Genomic DNA, 19791 nt, shown 5'->3' with positions numbered 1-19791 from the left:
RTTTGTGCCACCCCGCCGTGCATGGGCTGTGGGGAGGAACGGCTTCTGCTCTCTCGGCAGCAGAGGAGATGGGATCTGCTCAGCTCCCTGTGCCTTCGGCACTGCTGCATCCCATCCGTGGTGAGAAGGTGCTGCTGGGGGACAGAGCGCTCTGTCCTTGCCTGCTTCTCTAAACCACCCCCATTGCATGGTGGATACAGGGCTGGAGACCCTACAGCCTATAGCTGCTGTTACGGCTATGCATGTCACTTCTAGCCCAGGTGACACGAGCTCCCCAAACCCCATTGTGTCCCTGTAGCTGTACTTGTCTCCAAAGCTCTGCAGCTTTGAGAAGGGCCATCTGACTCTGCTGGTTCCCAGGAGTCTTATTTTTCAAATTGATTTTCTAGCAGAGATGCCAACATCCCAGTTCTGTCAGCACCTCCCATCCTTGGTGCACAATTAAGTGTAGTTTTCCCAAGCAGTTTGGGTGCTGAGCTGCCATTTCCAAAGGGTAATGGGCCCTGGGGACAGCCAGACCTGTATCTCTTAATCCTGCCGGATGAGCACAGTCCCTATCAGCATCCTGCCTTGTAACTGCTCAGGTTGCACTTCTGGATCGTGCTCAGATGATGTCTTGGTGCTAGATGGTCCCGTGGTACATTTGCTTCTTGTGTGTTCGCACCCTGATGTGCAGAGCTGAAAAACAGATACTTGTGAGAGAGGCAGGGCTAAAGCACCTGGTCCCTCTGTGGGGTAAATCCTGGCCGCGGGTCACAGCAGTGACTCTACAGAATTAAACAGGTCATCCTATATTTACATTAATATTCCTGTCCCTTTAGCATGGGAGGTCTGTAGGTCTCTGTGAGTGAACATGTTGTTTTGCTCTGTCTTTTAACTTGCATTTTATGTCTCTCCTCGAAGGGATTCATTGGCCTGCCAGGTTCAAAGGGCATCCAGGGAGAGCGGGTGAGTGACGGTGCCTGTGGCACACAAGCCATTTCGGGGGCTCAGGAGTGCAGGAAAGCTGCATTAGAGCAGCCTAGACCGCCAGGAAAGGCTTCAAGCTTCATGGTCTTTACTGTGTTTGGACATGGTGACAGTCAAATAGGTAATCCTTACTGCTCTTACAGGGTTGTGAAGGTCCAAGTGGAGCTAAAGGAGACCTGGGAACCAAAGGAGACAAGGTATAATGTACCCAGGTGCTGACTTTGAAGGGGGGATTCCTCTAGCTGCTGTCTTCTCTTTTGCTGTTCAAATACATCATTTCTCCAGCCRGTGTATGTTGGTTGGATGAGCTGTGGTGGAAACTGAAGAGTTAGTTAAGACACAGAAGCGTTTGCCTTTTGCAGCATAGAAAAACGTATAGTTCAGACTGTACCTGCTCACACCACGCTTGTGCCCCCTCAGCCACCCTGTTTCTGCCCTTTCCTGCTCTGTCTCGGTTTTGCTGTTTAAGAAAATTATACTGCTCTGCTCTTGACTCAGGAGGGATGTTCTTGCAGGTGGGGTGTTTAGTGGTGACCAAGAGCGACCTAATGCCCCATGCAAAGACCCAGCACAGCGCGTGATGGGCCATGCGGAGAGGGAGCTGCTACCCAGGGGGTTGGGGAGCTGAGCCGGCTTCCCCAGCACCAGTTGTCCCTTGTGTTTGAGGTTCCCACAAGCCCTCCTGCAACATGCTGTTTTGTTCTTTGTAGGGTACACGTGGCCCCCAAGGAGCAAAAGGGCTTCCAGGAATCCGTGGTCARATCGGTTTGCAAGGCTTTCCGGGCCCCCGAGGAGCGGCTGGGCCCCAGGGACCAGAGGTGAGGCAGGGTGCCGTGGGAGGAGGTGTCCTGCGAGGGGACGTGCGTGTGCTCTGTCACATGGTGAGGTGGGTGGTGTGGGGAAGGGATGGTTCTGAGGGGGCTGCAGGGAGCGTGGGTGTCGCTGCCCCACCGTCCCCRCCACGATCTGTCCTCTTTGTGCTGCCCGGTCCTCCGAGAGAGGCTGTGCTGCTGCCCTGGCAGCTGGGAGCATGCAGCCAACACGCGGTGTGCCGAGTCCTCCTTAACTTCCTTCTTCATCGCATCCGACTCCTGGGGCTTACTGTGCTTTTCCCTTTTTGCGTCGATTCCTGTAGAAGCCCACATTGGGACTTCAGCTTCTTAGTGGCCGAGCGGACCTCCGGCCCTGCTAAGGTGGGCAGGGGGGAGGTTGCTAAGGTTTAAAAAAAAAGAAAAGCCCCTGCTCCTGCCCTGCAGGACCAGCGGGGACTGAAAGCATCTCCAGGAAGGAAGAGGTGGGAACGCAATGACGTGATTCGATCRGGATCCTACAGAGCCTGATCCTGCACTGGGATAAACCAGGGGTCAGTGTGCCGAGCAGAGGGTGCAGAAGTGCTGCGGAGGTGTCACCTAGTTTTCCCCTCTGCTCCTTTCCCCTRCGCTGCTCTCTGTCCCCATTCCCTGCACCCCACTCCCCTCCCCAGTGCCTGCCCTCTCCCTACTACRTAATCCAGGGTCCCATCCTGCAGCCCCTAATGCCATGGGCCTCTCCGCTGCCCCGCGCTGCTTCTCCCTCCTCCTGTGGGCTGAAAGCGTTGGCCTCTCCCCAGCCAAAAGTCCATCTCACCAGCTCTTCTTCAGCCGGCTGTGCTGGTATTTCCRTGCGCCCAGTCCATCCGTCGCTGGCCGTGGGAGCTCGTGCGGGGTAAGGGAGCCCTCTAACGGCATCTGTCTCTGTGCTGCACGTGTGCTGCTGCTGCCGTGTTTTACAACACCTGCAAACGCTGCTTGGCCCCAGCAAATGTCCTCATGATGAACCCCTACCTCTGCTCTAAGCTGTCTGTCCTCGGAGAAGCACGGAAAGGACTTTGCAAGCTGCTTCCCTCCTAATCCACGGAGCAGACGTTCGTAGAAACCGAAGGGATGAGTGCGTCCTGTGGCAACCTACTGCTCAGGATGTGCCTTCCTGCAGGGAGGCTCACAGCAGAGCCTGAGGGCCTTCTCCGGAGAGGCGAGGCTCAGCGTAGCAAACACCCACTCTATCAGCAAAGCAGCTTTGGTGTCACCTGGCAGAGCAAGGAGGAGGGCCAGGCTCTTCAGGGCCACGGGCGCAGCGTCGTGGGTACCCTCAGAGCCACCGCACTTTGCACCAGCGGAGCGTTCTGGCCCCGCTGCTGCGGTTTCCCCTGGCCACTGCCCCCACCAGTGACTCAAAATCAGCTGGTGGGTTCAGTGGTGCAGTGAGAGGGCGGCTTCGGTCAGGTGCTGTGCCAAAGAGGAGACGCGTGGTTGGATTTCCAGCACAGGTGAGGGCAGCTCTCCGTGGTTGTTGCTGCCCTAATGTTCTTGCAGGGCTCACACTGAGTCTCTGCTTCAGAGCAGCGCTGTTCACTGCTTTGCAGGTATTTTGAGACTGCAGGGCTTAAAAAAATTGCTCTTTTGCACTGATCTTCTGAGACTCCTACTGGGCGCTCTGCCTCCTGGAGCTTTTGCTGACAATTACGGAGGATTGCAGTTGCTCAGCCAGCTCAGGACTGGCACCTGCTGCCCTGCTGTCCTGTTCCTGATCAGTTATGCTGCCTGACTGCTACCCTCCTTGCTCCTGAGATCCAAATGGGGCAATGCTCAAAGAGCCTCAGAAAACAGGCACAATTTTTTAGAGTGCTTTTTCTGTGGTGAATGCTCAGAGTGAGCTGTCRGGGTGGACAAACCCAGCTGCAGATCAGTATTTCTACCTGGGGACTGAGTCCTCACTGCCTGCTTATCTCTAGGCATTTCCAGCTCCTAAGGAGAAGGAAAGGGATTTGTGTTTTCCCACCCACCTCCCACTTCTCTGGTGTACAGCATCCCCCTGCATGGATTGCTCTCTGCTTTAGGAGGGTTTGGGGATGCCTGCTTGGAGCTGCTCTCACATTCGCTCTTCAGGCTGTCAAATGAATCCTCCCACCTCTCCAAGAGCTGGAAATGCAGCACGACTCRTCTCACTGCCACATGGTGCCTTTTCCACCTCGCCAAGCAACACTGACTTGCAAATAGCAGCTGCGTGCGCTGGGCTGACTGGCCCCAGCCCGGAGCCAGGCGTACRGGGTGCCTGTGCCGTGCTTGGGCTGTGTCTGAACAGGCAGAGACCTCAGCGCTTTAAATTGCTCTTAACTTAAGCAGCAGGAAGGATGAGCAGCCCTTGCTGGTGCYGGGGGTGGAGAGCAGGATACTGATGCCCCACTGCGTTGGGGACGCCATGCAGCAGCTCCCAGTGTGCATGAAGGCCGACGGTCTACTTGGGCTCCCAAAGGAATGAGACACTGAATTTGCACCTCAGGCTGACTCTCCTCTCCTCTCCTCTCTCCTTCCAGGGGGAAGAAGGCCAGATTGGCCCAGCAGGTCTCAACAGCAGTGAAGGACCCAAGGTCAGCCCAGACTTTTACCATCTGCCCCCATCTCCTAATGCCACCACAAAGCCCTTTCAGGTGCCCTTGTATGTTAGGGACAGGGAGGAGGCTACGCTGCCTCCAGCTCCGATGGGCATCTCGGCAGCCCACAAGCCCCCACCTGCCCAGTGCTCCCCCGCAGCTGACCAGAGGGCTCTGCCCCTGACACCCGCTCAGAAGGTCGTGCTGCTGCCCAGCTCGGTGATGGTTCCAGCCTCGTGGCCTCAAGAGCAGCAGACCTGTGTCTAGGCTGAGCCAAGCTCAGATGTGCTGACCCCAGGGGCTTCTGCATGAGCCCTCTTTGGAGATCAGGACAACATAGCTAGGTGAWGGGGCCAGTGAGACCAGCAGGGATGCCTAAAATGACTGAGTTTTTCTATGTGTGAATTTTAGGGAAGCCGAGGACCTGATGGCCTCCAGGGAACCCCAGGACCGCGAGGAACCAGGGTAACTCAGGGAGTTGTTTGTTACTTTTAGCTGAGTCTTGGAGCATCATAAGCCTGTGAGATGAAAGCAACTCTAGATACCCATGGTGAGGCAGCACAGGATGTGCAATGAGGGCAAGAGACCCCATGGGAGCATGGCTGGGGAGGAGGCACGTGGGCAGCCGTGGCCAGCTGTCTGCCCAGAAGGTGGGCAATGGCTTCAAAGATCTAGAGACCCTTCCTTTCCTCCTCCAGTGTCCCCACGCAAAGGGATGACCGCAAGGTGAGAGTGCCATAGGAGAGCACACCTTAGATAAACTCCCCATCTGCACTGAAGCCTCACCAGATCTGCGTATCTAAAGGCCTCCAACACTTACCACTTGCAGCAATCTTTTCTGACGCCAGCTTTGTCCATGGGAAGCCCTCTAAACATGCAGCTTTACTGCTGACAGAAAGATGCTTTTCTTAATGCTTGCTTTCTTCCAGGGCCGCACGGGGCAGCGTGGGCTGGTTGGAGCCCCTGGCCTGCCAGTAAGTAAGAGATGATCCTCATTCAGCCTGCAATGCTTGCACGTTGTGTTTTCTTTGCTCAGATGAGGGAGGGGAGCGAGTTCTTGGGAAGTGTTGTGACGCATCCCGGGACATGATTGTATCAGAGGGTCAGGCTCTGATTTGGAATCATATAGAGTAAGTTAGACGTGGTGCACCTCAAGCTTTTCAACATTGCACGTAGAGTTTTCAACAAATTGCCTGCCAAATGTCACAGATTCTTACTGGGGGCAGAGAAAGCACAGGAGATGAGGTTTCTTATGAACAACTTCCTCTAGAAATTTTCACTATCCAGAATTACATTAGGCAAAGGAGATAGAATTAATAGCTGGGGTAAGTAGAAATGACAGGAAAAAACACTTTTGAGGTACTCAGTAGTCTTGTCAATGCTGTGAGAACAGTTTCCACCCACCTTGATTTTATTTCCCAGCGACAGTGTTTGACAGTGAAGGTGGGAAAGAGCGGGGAGAAGCTGTTTTCGGAAAGCACGGGGCAGGGGCACAGTTAGGAGACGAGGCACATGCTAGCGAACTGGCTGCCCTTCTGCGCACAGACCTCTCTGGCACGTTTTGGGGCTGATGGCTTGCAAGCGCGGTTTACAATTTCTCATGCACCGACACCTGCGAGCCTGGGGTTGGGACYGAGACCCTGCTCGGCGAGGTGCTGTGCAGCCAGCTGGCACGACAGGATGTCGGCAACGTGCAAAGGGCAAATGACCAGGCAAAGGACATGGGAAGAGGCTCCTGGGATGGGAACAGCTCTGACTGCATCCATCCTTCCCTGCTTTTYAGATTAATGCACGAGTGGCAAACAAATACACTTGGTGCAAAAGTCTTCCTCTCTGCTATTTTTAAGTTGCTCTTGTGATAATGTTTGTGCATCCTTGCCTTTGCRGTTGCCCTTCCTGAGGGAAACTCATCCCTGAGAGCCTGTCTCTTCCAGTGCTAGAAACTTGAAATGCCAGATTCAGCCTGAGCAAGGGGCAGTGTTTAGCTCAGCCATGGTTCTGCTTGCTGCGGGGCGTTACGGGTGCTAAGGTGTACGTGGGCTCGAAAGGCAAATGCACAAGGCTGTGGAAAAGAAGTCTGTCAAGGGCTATTTAATACCAAGGAACCACTATTGGCTCAGAAAACCCCTGAGGCTCCTATAGACTAGAAGGACGCTCTAGGGACTATACCACTTTGTTTGCCACCTTTTAATACTCACAGCAGTACTTGCTTGTGGCCCCTGCCAGAGGCAGGCTCCTGGGCTAGATGAGCCCGGGGTGTGAGCTTGCCCATTCACAAGCGTGGTGGCTTGAAATGCTTGAAAGCCATGGCTTGAAAGCCATTGTGTTGTGTCAGTTGTGCTCTCCTTATCTGAGATGACAATCTGCTTCCCAGGGCTTGCGAGGCGCTCCAGGAGCAGAAGGTCCTGAAGGAAAGCCTGGTACACAGGTTCCCATTCTATACTATATACTTAAATGTCGGGGCGTTGTACGAGTGTCGGGGTTGCAGGCGAAAGCTGCTTGGTTTATTGGCTGCCCTGTAACACAGTGACCACGATGCTGGCTTTGGAGAGGAGGATGCAAGCCACGCTCAGATGCTGCTCTGTGCCATGGTGGCTTCCAAACCTGAGCCATGGCCGTTCAGGTTGAGGTCAGCTCCATATGACCTCAAGAACACAATCTGTCTGGGATGAGAGGGACTGTTTCTCTCTGCTGACTTTAAGGGAGGGATTTAGCTTGGCTGGAGCTTGCTATRCTAGATGGGTGGAGTTAGGCAAGATCCTCACTCTTGTGCCTTGCCAGCACATTTGTAGTCATAGCCCTGGATTTAAGATGGGACTGGGAAAGGCAGGGTGTTCCTCCTGATTCTTACCATCTATCTGCCTTATCCTACAGGGTCTCCCAGGGGCCGTGGGCAGCCCAGGCAGAAGGGGACCACCTGTGAGTAGAGCTGCATGTGTGTCAGTCTGAAATCCTCCCCTTCTCCAGGGTGCAGGTAGTGTGATCCCAGAAAGCACCTCTGAGCTCAGACCAAGCTTTGTCTTTTGGTGGTGCTCCTCTTTGCATTGCCAGGATGGGACAGAAGGAAGGTCCTTGGCCAACTTTTCCTCAAGTTGTGCCAAAGTCCTACTGGCTTTGGGTCTTCCTGGTGCCACGGTTTGATTTTTGAGGCTTGATTATCAATGAGTAACACACCGGGTGGGTGGCACCAGGCATGACCAACATGCTAGAGAGATCACCCTCCTCCTACTGGATGCCACTTGCTTCCTTCCATCTCCACCATTGCTTCTAGCCTTCCTCCCCTCTACTCTCCCTCTGCAGTTCATTCTGCTCTACTCTCTCCCTTTTTGCCTTTATTTGCCTCAAAAGTAGCTTCAGTGGGAGGGGCCTTGGGGGTACGGGGCAGTGGTAGGGTGACCCTGCTGGATCTGGCCAAGCCAAAGGTCATCTTCTGGGTGCAGCTAGAGGCAGAGACCTGCTCAACATCATGGTGAAGTGCAGAGGAGAAGGTAGAAGGGGCACTTTCTACATTTAAAAAATGGCTGTTACAAAAAGACGTTTCTCATCAGTGGTGCTGCTGTCCAAAAGAGGTTCATCGGCAACACCTAGGCCAGTGGCAAGTTTTCCCTTTTACAGGATTTCTAATATTTGTTTATTTCTGCTCTAAAAAGAAAGAAAGAAAAAATAATCTCACATTTCCCTCAAAGCAGACAATATAAGAAAAATAGTCTGTTCTGGGTCAAAAAAAATGGTTTCTGATCTTGCTGTTTGTATTGCACAGTGCTCAGCTCTCTAGATGTGCATGTGGGCATTGTATCCATGTACACACACAGCTGATGTGCTTGATGAACAAGAAATCAGAGCCAGTTTGAAGTGGAAAATGCTGGTACTGCRTTCAGGAGGCCAGAGCCATTCACTTTGGGCTTAGCCATGATGCTCTGCTCTGTTTTGGGTTGGCTTCTGACCSGGTCCCACCAGCATTGTGCCTGTCACCTCCCTGATAGCTCTGCCTTTGCTTTCCTTCCACCTCCTATTGCCTGTTATCCCCCACCCTGCTTTCCTCTCCTGCTCCCATCCCAGCGTGCCTGATCTGCTGCCCTYTCCTGCAGGGTTTTGCTGGCTCACAGGGGGAGAGAGGCCACAGAGGACTCCCTGGACCAATAGTAAGGAAAACCTTCGTTTTGCATTAACTTGCCATTTACTTAGGCTGTAGAGCTGTGGAAAGTCAGCGGGGTGTCCAGGAAGGGTGAACACTATAACACCGGGCTTGGGCTGGAGTCCTAGCAGGGATGAAGACTGCAACTTGAAGGCAGTAGGAGCAATGGATAGGAGCTGCCTGAAGATCCCCTGTCTGAGAGCTGGGCTTGTGCGAAACTTGGCGAATAGCTACAGATCCTAGGACCATGCTCCCCCAGATTTCAGGCTGCCATGAGCCATCTGGGCTGAATGAGCTGACCCAAGGCTGCCCTGGCCCATCACACAAGTCATCAGGCTCTGAATGTCTTTTTAGCTGTTAATGTTTTGCCCACATTTTCACYCTGCCTGGTGACAAGCCTGCCTGAGAGCCAGCTGTGCACAGGTGCTGCCAGGATAGGCCRTAGTGGCAGAATTTGTCCCTATTCATCCAATTTGGACAAGGGGATGCCTATCATTGAGCACAGAGGTCCCAGCAGTGGCTCAGTAGGGCTTTTCTCGTCACARCCTTTTGACTGATATCTCCTTCTCGAACATTTCTGAAGGGCCCTCTGGGAAGACCAGGAGCTGATGGAGACCCAGGCTCTCTRGGTGCAAAGGTGAGAGCGGGGAGCGAGGGTGACCAGGAACGAGCTGGAGTGCTGGTTAAAGCACCTAGTGTTGTTAGACACCCCTGAGCAGCCACTGGCAGATGTGACATGGATTTTCATGGAAGCCTTGGGGGGATCCTACAGATTGGGATGTGGACACAGAAGGCAAGAAAAGGCCCTTGTGCACCACAATGTGGAGATCTCCTGAGCTGCTCACACTGTGGCCAGATGTGAGATTGGCACCCAAATCCTCACCGACTGCACACAGCTCTGCTAAGCCCCAGGGCCACCCATAGGGACACCCACATTGCTCAGTGCAGGCATGGCCTCTGAGGGCCTGGGGCAGGCTGATTGCGTGGACATAGGGCAAGAAGAGAGATGCCTCCTGCTCATGCATTTCTGTGCTGAAGCTCCTCTGCAGCTTTCTCCCCTTGCAGGAGCTGGGAAGCCAAGACCTGCTGAGTGCCCACACATGAGCAGCCCATGGGTTTCCCATACAGCCCCTATCTCAGCTGATCATCAGYGATCATCATCACAGCCCAGGCAGCACCACATAGAACTGGTTCCTCATGCAGAGCTCAGCTGCATGCGTTAAGCCAGGCCAGGTCTCTCCCCTGGTGCCCCTATAATTTCCATTAGAGCTGAGGCTGAGCAGCATATCCATGTGTGGAGCAGAGACACATTAGTGCTCATCTTTCCTGGCAGGGATTACCTGGAAAGCCTGGCTTGGAAGGACCACAAGGACCTGTCGGCATGTATGTAAGTGATAGGCATGCCTGTTTAGTGAGGTAGAGAGGCTTGCGGGAATATGGATGTGTCAGCCAGGGCACTCATGGTCCTGTCAGGGCTTCTGCAGTGCCTCAGTGCCAGCCTGGGCTTGGCAGTCTAAGGTATCTCCCAGCTCCAGCCTGGATGAGCACAGCATTTGGGGCCGGTGTTTCTAATCCCATCCTAATGCATCCCTCCGGGAATGGTGGGGCTAACCCTGGCYCTGGGCAGTGGATCTGCATGGGGGTTGGCCAAAGGTGGTGTCTGAAGCTAAGCTCTTCTGTCAGCATGGCCTGAGACCTCAGCACACTACCCTAGGAGCATGTGCACCCACTCACCAAATCCTCCTGCCTCATTGGAGAAGGTGTGGAGGTCAAGGAGTGGGGACATGAGCTATCACTGAGGTTTTRTATTGCTGATGAAAAAGGGAAACCTCTCTGGTCATGTAAGATGAAATAAGACTAACTTTGGATTAGAATGATAATCTGGGACAGAGCCAAAGAAACTGAATTTATGAAGCACTGATCCCTGGGACAACTTCTGCTTTTCCCCTGACAAGAGCTSAACCTCAGTAGTCGCCTTATCCCATAACCTGGATGTACCATGTGTGTCTCTGCTGACCTTACCAGTGCGGTGCTCTCCTCAGGGCTACCCGGGACCTGTTGGTGACAGAGGGAAGCCAGGACCCAGGGGAGAAAAGGTAGGACTGGGAAAGCCAGTAAGAGAAGCAACTCAGGGCAACCAGTAAAACAATTTCTGCTTGCTGCYGGGCAGTGGGTTGTGCTGGAGAGTGCTGAGCTGCACCAAAGAAGSGAAGAAGGGACTGTGCTGCCAGGTACCAGTCTCCACTGCAGGACCTGCCCTGTAGCACTTCTTGCAACCATTGGCTGTTTGGCTTTTTTTTCTTTTTTTTTTTCCCTGCCCTTCTGCATTAGCCTTCTGGCTCAGTGAGGGAGGGGATTTCAGAGGCTGTTACAGAATTATTATTATTATTTTTTAATTCTGTTATGAGAACAAGTCTTAAGAGAAATGTGTAAGAGAAGTGTGGCTGGAAACAGCAGCCACTCCAGCTAGGTTAGCTGCAAGCCAGCTCTGGCTGCTTGCTGCAGCCCAGGCTGCATTCAGCAATGTRCAGCTTCAGGGTTTAGATGGTAAGCTGAGTGGAGAGGCATTTCAGGTGTTGCCTCAAGGCCAGTGTCCGTCAGCCGTGCTGCCCCATGCCAGCGAGGTCTGCCAGGGTGCTGCGAGCCCCAGCGCTTGCTGGCTGCAGGCCAGGAGGAGTGTGTCTGGAGCCAGCTCCGACGTGGGGCAAACAGACTGGTCCCGAGCTGTTCAACTCCCCAAACTCCTGCTTTTTCTTCGTAAGGAGCAGGGCTGCTATTTTTGCCCTTAAGAGGTTGATGCAGTAGAAGGTGCAGCAGAAAGGAAATCTCCCTTGCCTCCTACCAGGGAGAAACTGGATCCCAAGGCCTGCCAGGATTCCCAGGAAAAGCTGGTCCTAAGGTGAGTGCTGCTTGCTAGAYGGCTATAGGCAGCTCTGAACTGCCCCGTAGGCAGTGCTGAGAAAATGGGCTTTCGCTGAGCTGGATAAGGTAAAATGGGAAATCTTCCTGCCAGCAAGGAGCTCAACTGGTGCTGGATGTGGGAGGCAGAGGAGCTGCTGCCCAGTAAGATGACYTGTAGTGTGGGCTGGGGTCTTCCAGCACCCAGAACGGTGGCTCTGGGAGCAGTGGGCAGGGGCAATGTTTGGCCAAGAGAGTGTGGTCAGGGCTTCTGCAGTTCAAGGCAGAACCTCACTCCTGGTGTTAGTGGATGGGAACTGTGGCATGTGGGTCTGACATGCCTCTCCCTTCTCTAGGCCCTGCCAGGCCCCCGTGGCCCAAGAGGACCTCCCGGCTCCCAGGTGCGTCCTAACACTGTAATGAGTTTGTATGACTAGCCATGTCCCTTCTGCTGTGGATCCGTCTTGGCTGTTTGGTTGAGTTTGTGTCCCTTATGGCATTAACAGCATGGATAAAGGCAGGGGCATGCAGGACCCTGGGTCCCCCCCAATTGCCTGCTGTTTTGTCCTGCTGGATTTTGCTGCATGGACCTCTTGGAGGTGGCCAGGAAACATGAGATCTCCACCCTGCTCTGAGTCCCCAGCACCATCTCCTCTCCCCACCGTAACCACACTGTTGAAAACCTGTCTTGTTTCAGGGAAGACCAGGAGACCCAGGTCCTCGAGGGCTTCCGGGGCTGCCTGTAAGTGGAAGAGCTGTAGTTTGTAGAGATGCTCTATGGGCTCAAGTTATGCAACGTCCAATGTGATATAACATAGGTGCCCATTCTGGCAGCAGCTCCATTACTGGGTTGACCATGAAGCTCAATAAAGGGGCAGAATAAGGCCCAAACCCTGCACAGGAAGCCAGATGATGACAAGATGGGTATGGGAACCACACTGCCCTCCTGCACCCATAGTGATCTCTGCACAACAAGTATCCCAGTACCCCACCAGACTCAGATGGTGCCATTAGAAACTGTGTGGTGGCAAGATTGCTTTAGGCATGGGGTTTCACTCTTTCTCCTCCATTCTGTTGCCCTCCCCAGAGAGAGAGGAGGTGCCCCACTCCCTTGTTTCAGGATGCCTAAATGGCGTTTTGGTCTTGCAGGGAGTTCCTGGCATGCAAGGGCTGGACGGCATCACTGGGAAGCCTGGTTTGACAGGAGAAACAGGGATTCCTGGAGGGAGTGGGGCTGCTGGCCTGCCTGGGTACCCGGTAAGTGGCTCCTTTGATTGATGTTTGACACAACATTCAATACCTGCACTTGAGCAAGGTYGTTACTTGGAGGCTCTTGGGGGAGCTGGGTGACCTGTCATAACTGAAGGACTCCATCTGCCCTGATGCTAGATAGTGTCACAAGGTACATCCAGTCTGCTCATTTTAACGCACTGCTTTGCTGGCCACTCTACTTCATTCTCCATAACAACCCTGGGGAGAGGTTCCTATGGTTCGTCTTAGCTTCCAGTCTTTGCAGTGCCTTTGCTGCATTCTCCTCCACTGCTTCATCGATGACTTAGGCTTTTGCARCAATTGGCTTTGCAGTGTCTGTGACTAGCAGTTGTTACTAGCAGCTTCCAGSTTGGATATGGAGCCTCTCAAGGCTCACTTACTTGCTTTCAAGTCTAATAGTTCAGCTCCTTTGCCATAACCTGCCTCAAGCTTTTGCTTTCTGCCAGTGGGATGGGTTGTAAGGGTTTTTGCTGGCATGTGTCGGACAGTGGGAGCTTCCCAAAGCACCAGCACAAAGGGGAGGAAGAGGGAAACTGGTACAAGATACTTGTCAGACTGGCGAGTGGCTCATCTGCCAGTGGAGACATGGTGTGCTGTTTCTTTTATGTACCTGCCATCTGAGCTTGGGAGCTGCAAATGCCTCCTGAATTAATGTAATGCTTTGYTGTTAATATACTGCTTGTCTTCAGGGCCGGGAAGGTCCAGGTGGACCTGAAGGGCCTTTGGGGAAGAAAGGAGAGAAGGTAAGAAAAGAGAAAGCCTTTTGGTACTCCTTGCCATCTGTGTGTGCAGTTTACATCTATGTGAGCCAGGAGCTACCCAGGCAGGGCAAAGCTTCATGTAATTRCTCTCCTTGTGTGAAAGGGTATTTTCCGCCTACATTCAGCTAGTCTCTGTTATCTTGTGAGGAGGGGGAACTAGGAGACAAATTTGGCCCATAGATCACTGCTTGGACCATGCTGAGCTGTGGCACTATAAGAACCTTGTTCCCACAGCACTTGAAACAGCCTTCTGCTTCTCCCTGACTCCTCCATGTGGGGGGAGCTCACAGTGCTGAGCCACTGCAACAGACTGGCTTTCCCACCCGAGCATCACCTCCTCCCATACCTCTGGAGCAATGACCYAACTCAGGGTAACCAGGAGTCACATTGAACACAGGCTGTCCCAAGCTGCTCTCTTCAAGGTGGAGAAGAGAGGTGCACGAGCATCCATGGGAAACTAGGGGAGTTGAAAGTGCTCTGCTTCTCCCACTTTTGCCACTTGCTTTACCGGGARGGATGGAGTTTTATAAATTTGATTCAATGTGCAAGCCCTCCTGGTAATGATGTTCTGCCAGCAYTGCAAGGGCTGGGGCAATGGGGCTCTCTGCTGAGACCTGCACTGAGGACAGCCACAGCGGCTTTTTTTGATTTTTTTTTTTCGTTACCTCTCCCAGGGTGATGTGGGTGATCCGGGGGAAGCTGGCATCAGCGGGCTGGATGGAGAGCAGGTACGTCAGCTCAAGACACCAGGCCCTTCTTATCCTTGGGCTAMTCTGGCCTGCCTCTCCTGGGGTGCTGTCTGTAGGCCAGGAAACACCGGTTCGGTTAACCGAACTAGAAGGTCAAAGCTCTGTCCATGTTAGCTGATTTGAAGGCTTTGTGCAATAGGTGCAAATCAAAGCCTAGGCAAGACAGGAAGCCAGAAATTTCCCCAGGAGAAATACTRTTGGAGAGTCTGATGAGACGAGACATCAGTACACGGGAACTTCCCAGACTGGCARTACTGAAGAGGTGTCTTGACGTTGGTGTCGCAGAGTCCCACGTGTGCCAGTTGGTGGGAATAACCCGTGGTAGTARTGGGATGTGTGTTTTCTCCTGCAGGGACCACCAGGACTGCTGGGAGTGGAGGGTCAGACAGGACCCAAGGGCGAGCAGGTCAGTTCCAGCTGGGTGCTGAGGGCAACAGGCACTGCATGTGCCATGCTCACTGGTGGCAGTGGGCTCACCTGGCCYCTGCCACCTCTCCTGGGCCTGCTGCAGAGACATGAGTGGGCAGTCGGGGTTTCCATGGCCTGTCTACAGCCAGGCCTGTCTGTGCTGTCTTCATCTGTCACTGCCAGCACAGCCCTTCTGGGAGATTTTCATATGCACCAAAGAAATTTTGGAGCTTAATTCCCATTGATTTTGAGTGCAGGCAGGCACCTAAATCCATGTAGGGCTTTTTTAAATTGCTCTTGACATGCCCATGTTTGTCAAGCCCCCATCCCCCATGCTTGGGGATTTACATTCCTAGCCATGGTGGGGATGGCCAGGATCCCCTCAAGGCTTTRGTACTTGGTACAAGGAAAACTGGGAGGGACTGTTTGGTGAGAAATGATGGATGGGCAGTAAGGGCAGACACARGATCAGCTAGAAAGGTCAGCCAGAATAGTACTAATGGTCTTTTTCCTTTCCAGGGAGAGGCAGGAATCCTGGGAGCTCCAGGCATCAAAGGTGGCCCTGGGGAACGAGGGGACGATGGGCCAAAGGGGCCACCTGGGAGACCCGGGGAGCAAGGAAAGGAGGTAGGTGCAGTGGCTGACACTACAGTGGTTGCTGCTACCCCCCAGCTTCCTCAGCACCCATGCYGCACTCTACCAGCCTCTGGGGTCGGCATGGGAAAGGGAAAGGTGTTAGCACTGAGCAGTCTGCCCCTCCTGCAGCTCTGCTGCAGACAAGATTTGGGATCTCCTTGCTGTAGGGGGAGACWCTTCTTGAATGTGCTAGTTATTTGATCCTTGCTTGCTTTGGGGATAGTACGATTTGTAGCTGCAAGTAATCTGGTGGTGCTCTTGTTCACCTGGTAGACCTGATGGCTTTGCAGAGCCTGCAGCATTTTACCCAGAAACGAAATGTCGGCCAGAGGAGGGTAGTAAAGTCCATGGAAGTCAAAACCTGGCTTTTAAATAACTCGCAAAGCTTCAGATATACCTGTCCGAGGCAAGACTGAGGATATATTCTGATACTGATATTTCCTGAGGTACATCTAGGGGTACGTCTGACACTGATATTTCCTTTCCTGACAGGGTGAKGTTGGCGATACTGGAGACCCGGGTGAGCCAGGACTCCAGGGACAAAAGGTGGGGAGTGCCTCTTCCCTCTGTTTCTTTCCAGCACCTTGGGGACACYTGTAGTCTATGCAGCCTCCTTCCTTAGTTTGTCATGGAGGAGGCAGAAACAGGGCAGGGATATCCCCATGACCTCTTTGGTGATTGAAAGCCCCCGGGGGGCTTTTGGGGCCTGTAACCCTCTTAGACCTGACATTAAAGCCTCTCATGTGAGTCCTATAGGGTGAAGGTCTCATGTCCAYGCACCTGGTGAGAGTTTAAAATATGTTGTCTTAATGCAAAGGCTCCTTTGATTGCTCTTCCTCTTTCCTCTTTGTACTGACATCTCTGTCTCCAWTCCTGGCCAGGGAGACCTTGGCCCTAGGGGCCTTCCTGGAGTGCCTGGACCAGGAGCTGTTATCGGGGACATTGGAGGAAAAGGACATAAAGGAGAGAAGGGCCAAGAAGGTTTTCTGGCAAGTACAGAGAGGGAATCCTTCAAAACCCACGGGGATTTCAGCATCCCCCCCCCCAGGCTGGCAGTTCTGCTGCAGGGTGGTTAGGAGGGGGGCTTACCCCAGCAGGAAGTGCTGGGCTGCRGAAGCTATAGAAAATACTAGAAATTCTCCATATGGAAGATCTCCATAGTCAAGAAGTTGTGTGTGTCATAGGCATGCCACCAGATTTGGCTCGAGTTGACAGAAAAGGACATGCTTTGGAGCATGTCCCTATGTGTGAGCATTCGGGCAGAAAAACAGCCCATTTACAGAAAGAATCCAGCTTTGTGTGTGGAGATTTTTACCTGACCCAGTAAGAAAAGTCTTTCTTTAAGGGTTTTTGCRTTTGTGTCAAAGCTGAGTTTTTAGTATCTGTGAGATCTCAGTGCGTCCTGGCTGCGAGGAGCCTAATCTACCCGTAGCRCCACGTTTCCTGCATGTTGGGAGGACTAGTTTGACCTCTAATTTCCTTCTCTCTGACCACTGGTGTTTGTGGGGTTTAGTTGTTTGGATTTTGCTTTCTRTGTGTGCCTGTGGTTCCTGGGTGGAGAGGACTGGCATTGCCTGTTGGGTTGCTGTATTGACAGCTTTCCTGTGAATCTGCTGATTTTATCTCCTTGGGGTTACTGGCCTGAAGAAAACTGCCTCCAGCCCGTTTTGCTAGGCAGCCTGGGTTAGCGCTCGGTTCGGCCATACTCCAGCCTCGTTTCGGTCGGCTCTGCCGGGACTCCACTGAGCATCACTCCCTCCCTGTCCCAGGGCCAGGTTGGTGTTACTGGAGGTGCAGGACCTGCTGGAGTCAGAGGACAGTCTGTAAGTCAGCTTGTATTCCTCCTTCCTTGCTGGTGGGTTGCAGCCTTGGGGCAGGGAGCTGAGGGCATGCGTCTTACGCAGTGACGGGTTGTGGCCGAAGCCCGGTTTGGCTGCATCAGTGAGACTCCTCTTCTTGTACCYTGAACAGGGTGGAAGGGGTCTCCGAGGTCCTCCTGGGCTTGACGGTCCCGAGGGAGCAAAGGTAYGGAGGCGTGATGGCTTGAGCCCTTGATCTCTCGATGAAATGCCCTTCCACTGTGACAGGGAATTTAGCAAGGAGCACTTTTCASACGGCAGTGAAGAGCTGCCCCTGGCTTCAGCACTAAAAGCTTCTCCTGCCAGGGTGCTTGGACCCACCAGTTCCCTTGTAATGAGAAGGGTCATCTTCCGGTGGAGAGAGTCAGTGAAGCCCCTGGGTTTGCGTATAAGAGATTCTCCCCTCTCCTACTCTTTTCCCAAGCTCTAGTTTCTAGCCTTTGGCTCAAGGAGAGTTGTGCTGTAGTGGGAGAAGCTGGTCCCAGTCCTGTGTGCATGGCAGGCTAGCGACCCTTGGGGAACTAGGTTGGGGATGATCCGTGCCTCCTGAGAGCTGTGCTTGGCAAGGCCAGGAAAGAGATTGCCAGCACCAAAGGGTTGTGATGGTGTGGGATCTGGAGGACAAAGCTGGACCCATTTCCATTGCCTCTCCAGGGAGATCCAGGGCCACGGGGCATGGATGGACCAGCTGGTGTTGCCGGATTAGAGGTACTGATGTCCTGGGAGCTCTCACAAGCTTCACCAGTGCTTCACAGTTTCCAACACAAACTGAAGTCAAAGGATTTATTGCCCCTTRACTGCCCTGACCAAGGGTTTCAGAAGAGAGGAGAGATTTTTAATATTTCACATCTTGGCACTGACTTCCAGGACTATGCCCCTATCCCAAAAATCAGACCACTTCAATCAGGCATCCCTATTGAAAAATCTGTTCCTGCTATTGCAGCACTTGTTTCTAGCATTTCACCTCGAAATGTATTCAGAGGGAGCCTTTGCATTTATTGTGCAATAGCAGCAGCTATGAAGACAGGAGTCTTCTCTCTACCCYGAGGTTGCTCACTGAGGCTTGTAAAGCCAAAAAAGCACTTGCCACCTCTGTCAGAGACAGATATGAGCAGGATTTTTTCAGCTAAAACTCATTTGCAGAAAAAAGAAAGGTATGGATTTCAGTGAAAGATGAAATYCCTGTGAGATTCTCTGTTCTGTTCAGTCTGAAATGAATTCCCRTTTACAGAAAATCTGTTAAAGCTGTCATTTTGGGACAGCTAGACGTAATTACCCTCCACATCAACTACCACCCATAGCAAAAATACTGCTAATTGCACTGATTTAATGGAGCCTATCTCACCGAGGAAGAAGGCTGGTAGTTTCTTCTGGGCAAGGCAATACAGCCAGAGACTGGTGAGGAAGCTACCTCCCACTGCATCCTTGTGAGTGATACCCACTTCGCCAGCTGAGTTTTGTGTGTAGGAGAGGATGCTTAAAATGTGTGTAAAGGGCCTGAGTGTGAAAGACGTGGTGCAGATGGATTTCTCCTAAATCCTCAATGTCGCTGCAGGGACTCRCAGGAGGTGATGGAGTAAAGGGAGATCGAGGCAAACCTGGTCCTGCGGTAAGTGATTCCGTGTAAAAGGAATTTAAGAACATTTTGTGATTAATTAGCCAGAAGAGCCTGCCTTACTGGAGATGGGGCTATTTATTGCGAATGGGAAGAGGCACTGGGCAAACGTAAAGAGCACTCCACTGCCTCCACGGGGCAGAGTGTCTGACGCGGTGTCACTGGTGCTGCGCTGCGTGGCACGGGGGAGCCGTGTAAAGATACCTGTAAACACTCACTTTAGGTAAATACCTTTGCAACCAAGTCATCATTTTCATGGTTTCTTTAGAACCGTAGTTCTTTAAAGGCATTTTAATATAGCTATTAAAAAGATGTGAAAAAGCGCTGATGCAATCGTGCGGGTAATGCTCGCTTATCAGAGCTGCCTGAGACGGGGCCGTTTGGCTTTCCTGCCTTCGCGCAGTGAGTCTGCTTGTGGCGCTCAGACCTGAAGGCTCGCCAGGAAAGGCGGTTCTGCTAGCCCGGGGCATGTTCTCGTGATGTCTAACCGGCAGCAGCAAGTAGTCTGCTCACGGTGGTGGCTTCGCAGCCCCTTCCCRTCGCAGCCTGAGCTCTGTCCGGCTGCACCGGTTCTGTGGTTGCGGCCCTGACGTTTACAGAGCTCCAGGGGTGTTACTGATGCTCTGCTGGAGGGTAAACCCCGTCTGGGTCCCAGTTTTGCTATGCTGCAGTGCCTCTGTGCCCAAACAAGAYCATTTCCTTAACTCAGATGATTCCTTTTGCTTAGGTGAAGTCAGGAAATGGAAGAAACTCTGTTTGGATTTGCAAAGCAGAAAGGGAGAGGTGCCTCGCTACCTCCGTGAAGTTGGGCTTGCTGTTCCCCTGGGCCTCTCTGTCTCCTCACTAGCTACACATATGTATCTCCTTATCACCAAGCAATAAATAAGCCACAAACACCTTTGATCATACCTCAGCCGGACGTTAGGCATCTTCTCACRTGCCCCTCCAGCCCAGCCTTTCCTTTTATTCTGTGCTAGGAGTAAAGTCCCAGCCCAAGGTAGGGCATCCGGGCCCCTAAGTCCCCTGCAGAAATGGATGGGAATTTGGGAGCCAAACCAGGGAATGGGAACCTGAAGCCTT

The 19791-nt window shown here is 52.9% G+C and overlaps 1 protein-coding gene across 2 annotated transcripts in view; it reads left to right on the top strand.

The window, feature by feature from the left end:
- Nucleotides 1-19791, top strand: part of LOC146587153 (uncharacterized) — a 79407-nt gene that overhangs the window by 49482 nt on the left and 10134 nt on the right. For both annotated transcript variants that reach the window (XM_085320017.1, XM_085320016.1), the window contains 26 exons: nucleotides 904-948; nucleotides 1113-1166; nucleotides 1680-1787; nucleotides 4322-4375; nucleotides 4790-4843; nucleotides 5308-5352; nucleotides 6753-6806; nucleotides 7253-7297; nucleotides 8467-8520; nucleotides 9097-9150; nucleotides 9847-9900; nucleotides 10556-10609; nucleotides 11359-11412; nucleotides 11768-11812; nucleotides 12109-12153; nucleotides 12561-12668; nucleotides 13373-13426; nucleotides 14119-14172; nucleotides 14546-14599; nucleotides 15121-15228; nucleotides 15730-15783; nucleotides 16119-16226; nucleotides 17007-17060; nucleotides 17209-17262; nucleotides 17751-17804; nucleotides 18652-18705. In XM_085320017.1, coding sequence (XP_085176143.1) covers nucleotides 904-948; nucleotides 1113-1166; nucleotides 1680-1787; nucleotides 4322-4375; nucleotides 4790-4843; nucleotides 5308-5352; nucleotides 6753-6806; nucleotides 7253-7297; nucleotides 8467-8520; nucleotides 9097-9150; nucleotides 9847-9900; nucleotides 10556-10609; nucleotides 11359-11412; nucleotides 11768-11812; nucleotides 12109-12153; nucleotides 12561-12668; nucleotides 13373-13426; nucleotides 14119-14172; nucleotides 14546-14599; nucleotides 15121-15228; nucleotides 15730-15783; nucleotides 16119-16226; nucleotides 17007-17060; nucleotides 17209-17262; nucleotides 17751-17804; nucleotides 18652-18705 — 1575 coding nt within the window. The remainder of the gene's footprint in view (nucleotides 1-903; nucleotides 949-1112; nucleotides 1167-1679; nucleotides 1788-4321; nucleotides 4376-4789; nucleotides 4844-5307; nucleotides 5353-6752; nucleotides 6807-7252; nucleotides 7298-8466; nucleotides 8521-9096; nucleotides 9151-9846; nucleotides 9901-10555; nucleotides 10610-11358; nucleotides 11413-11767; nucleotides 11813-12108; nucleotides 12154-12560; nucleotides 12669-13372; nucleotides 13427-14118; nucleotides 14173-14545; nucleotides 14600-15120; nucleotides 15229-15729; nucleotides 15784-16118; nucleotides 16227-17006; nucleotides 17061-17208; nucleotides 17263-17750; nucleotides 17805-18651; nucleotides 18706-19791) is intronic.

This window comes from Rhea americana, unplaced genomic scaffold, assembly GCF_003343005.1.
Source record: "Rhea americana isolate MKP2758 unplaced genomic scaffold, rheAme1 scaffold_61, whole genome shotgun sequence".
Lineage (NCBI taxonomy): Eukaryota > Metazoa > Chordata > Aves > Rheiformes > Rheidae > Rhea > Rhea americana.
This window is presented reverse-complemented; position numbering and strand designations above follow the sequence as displayed.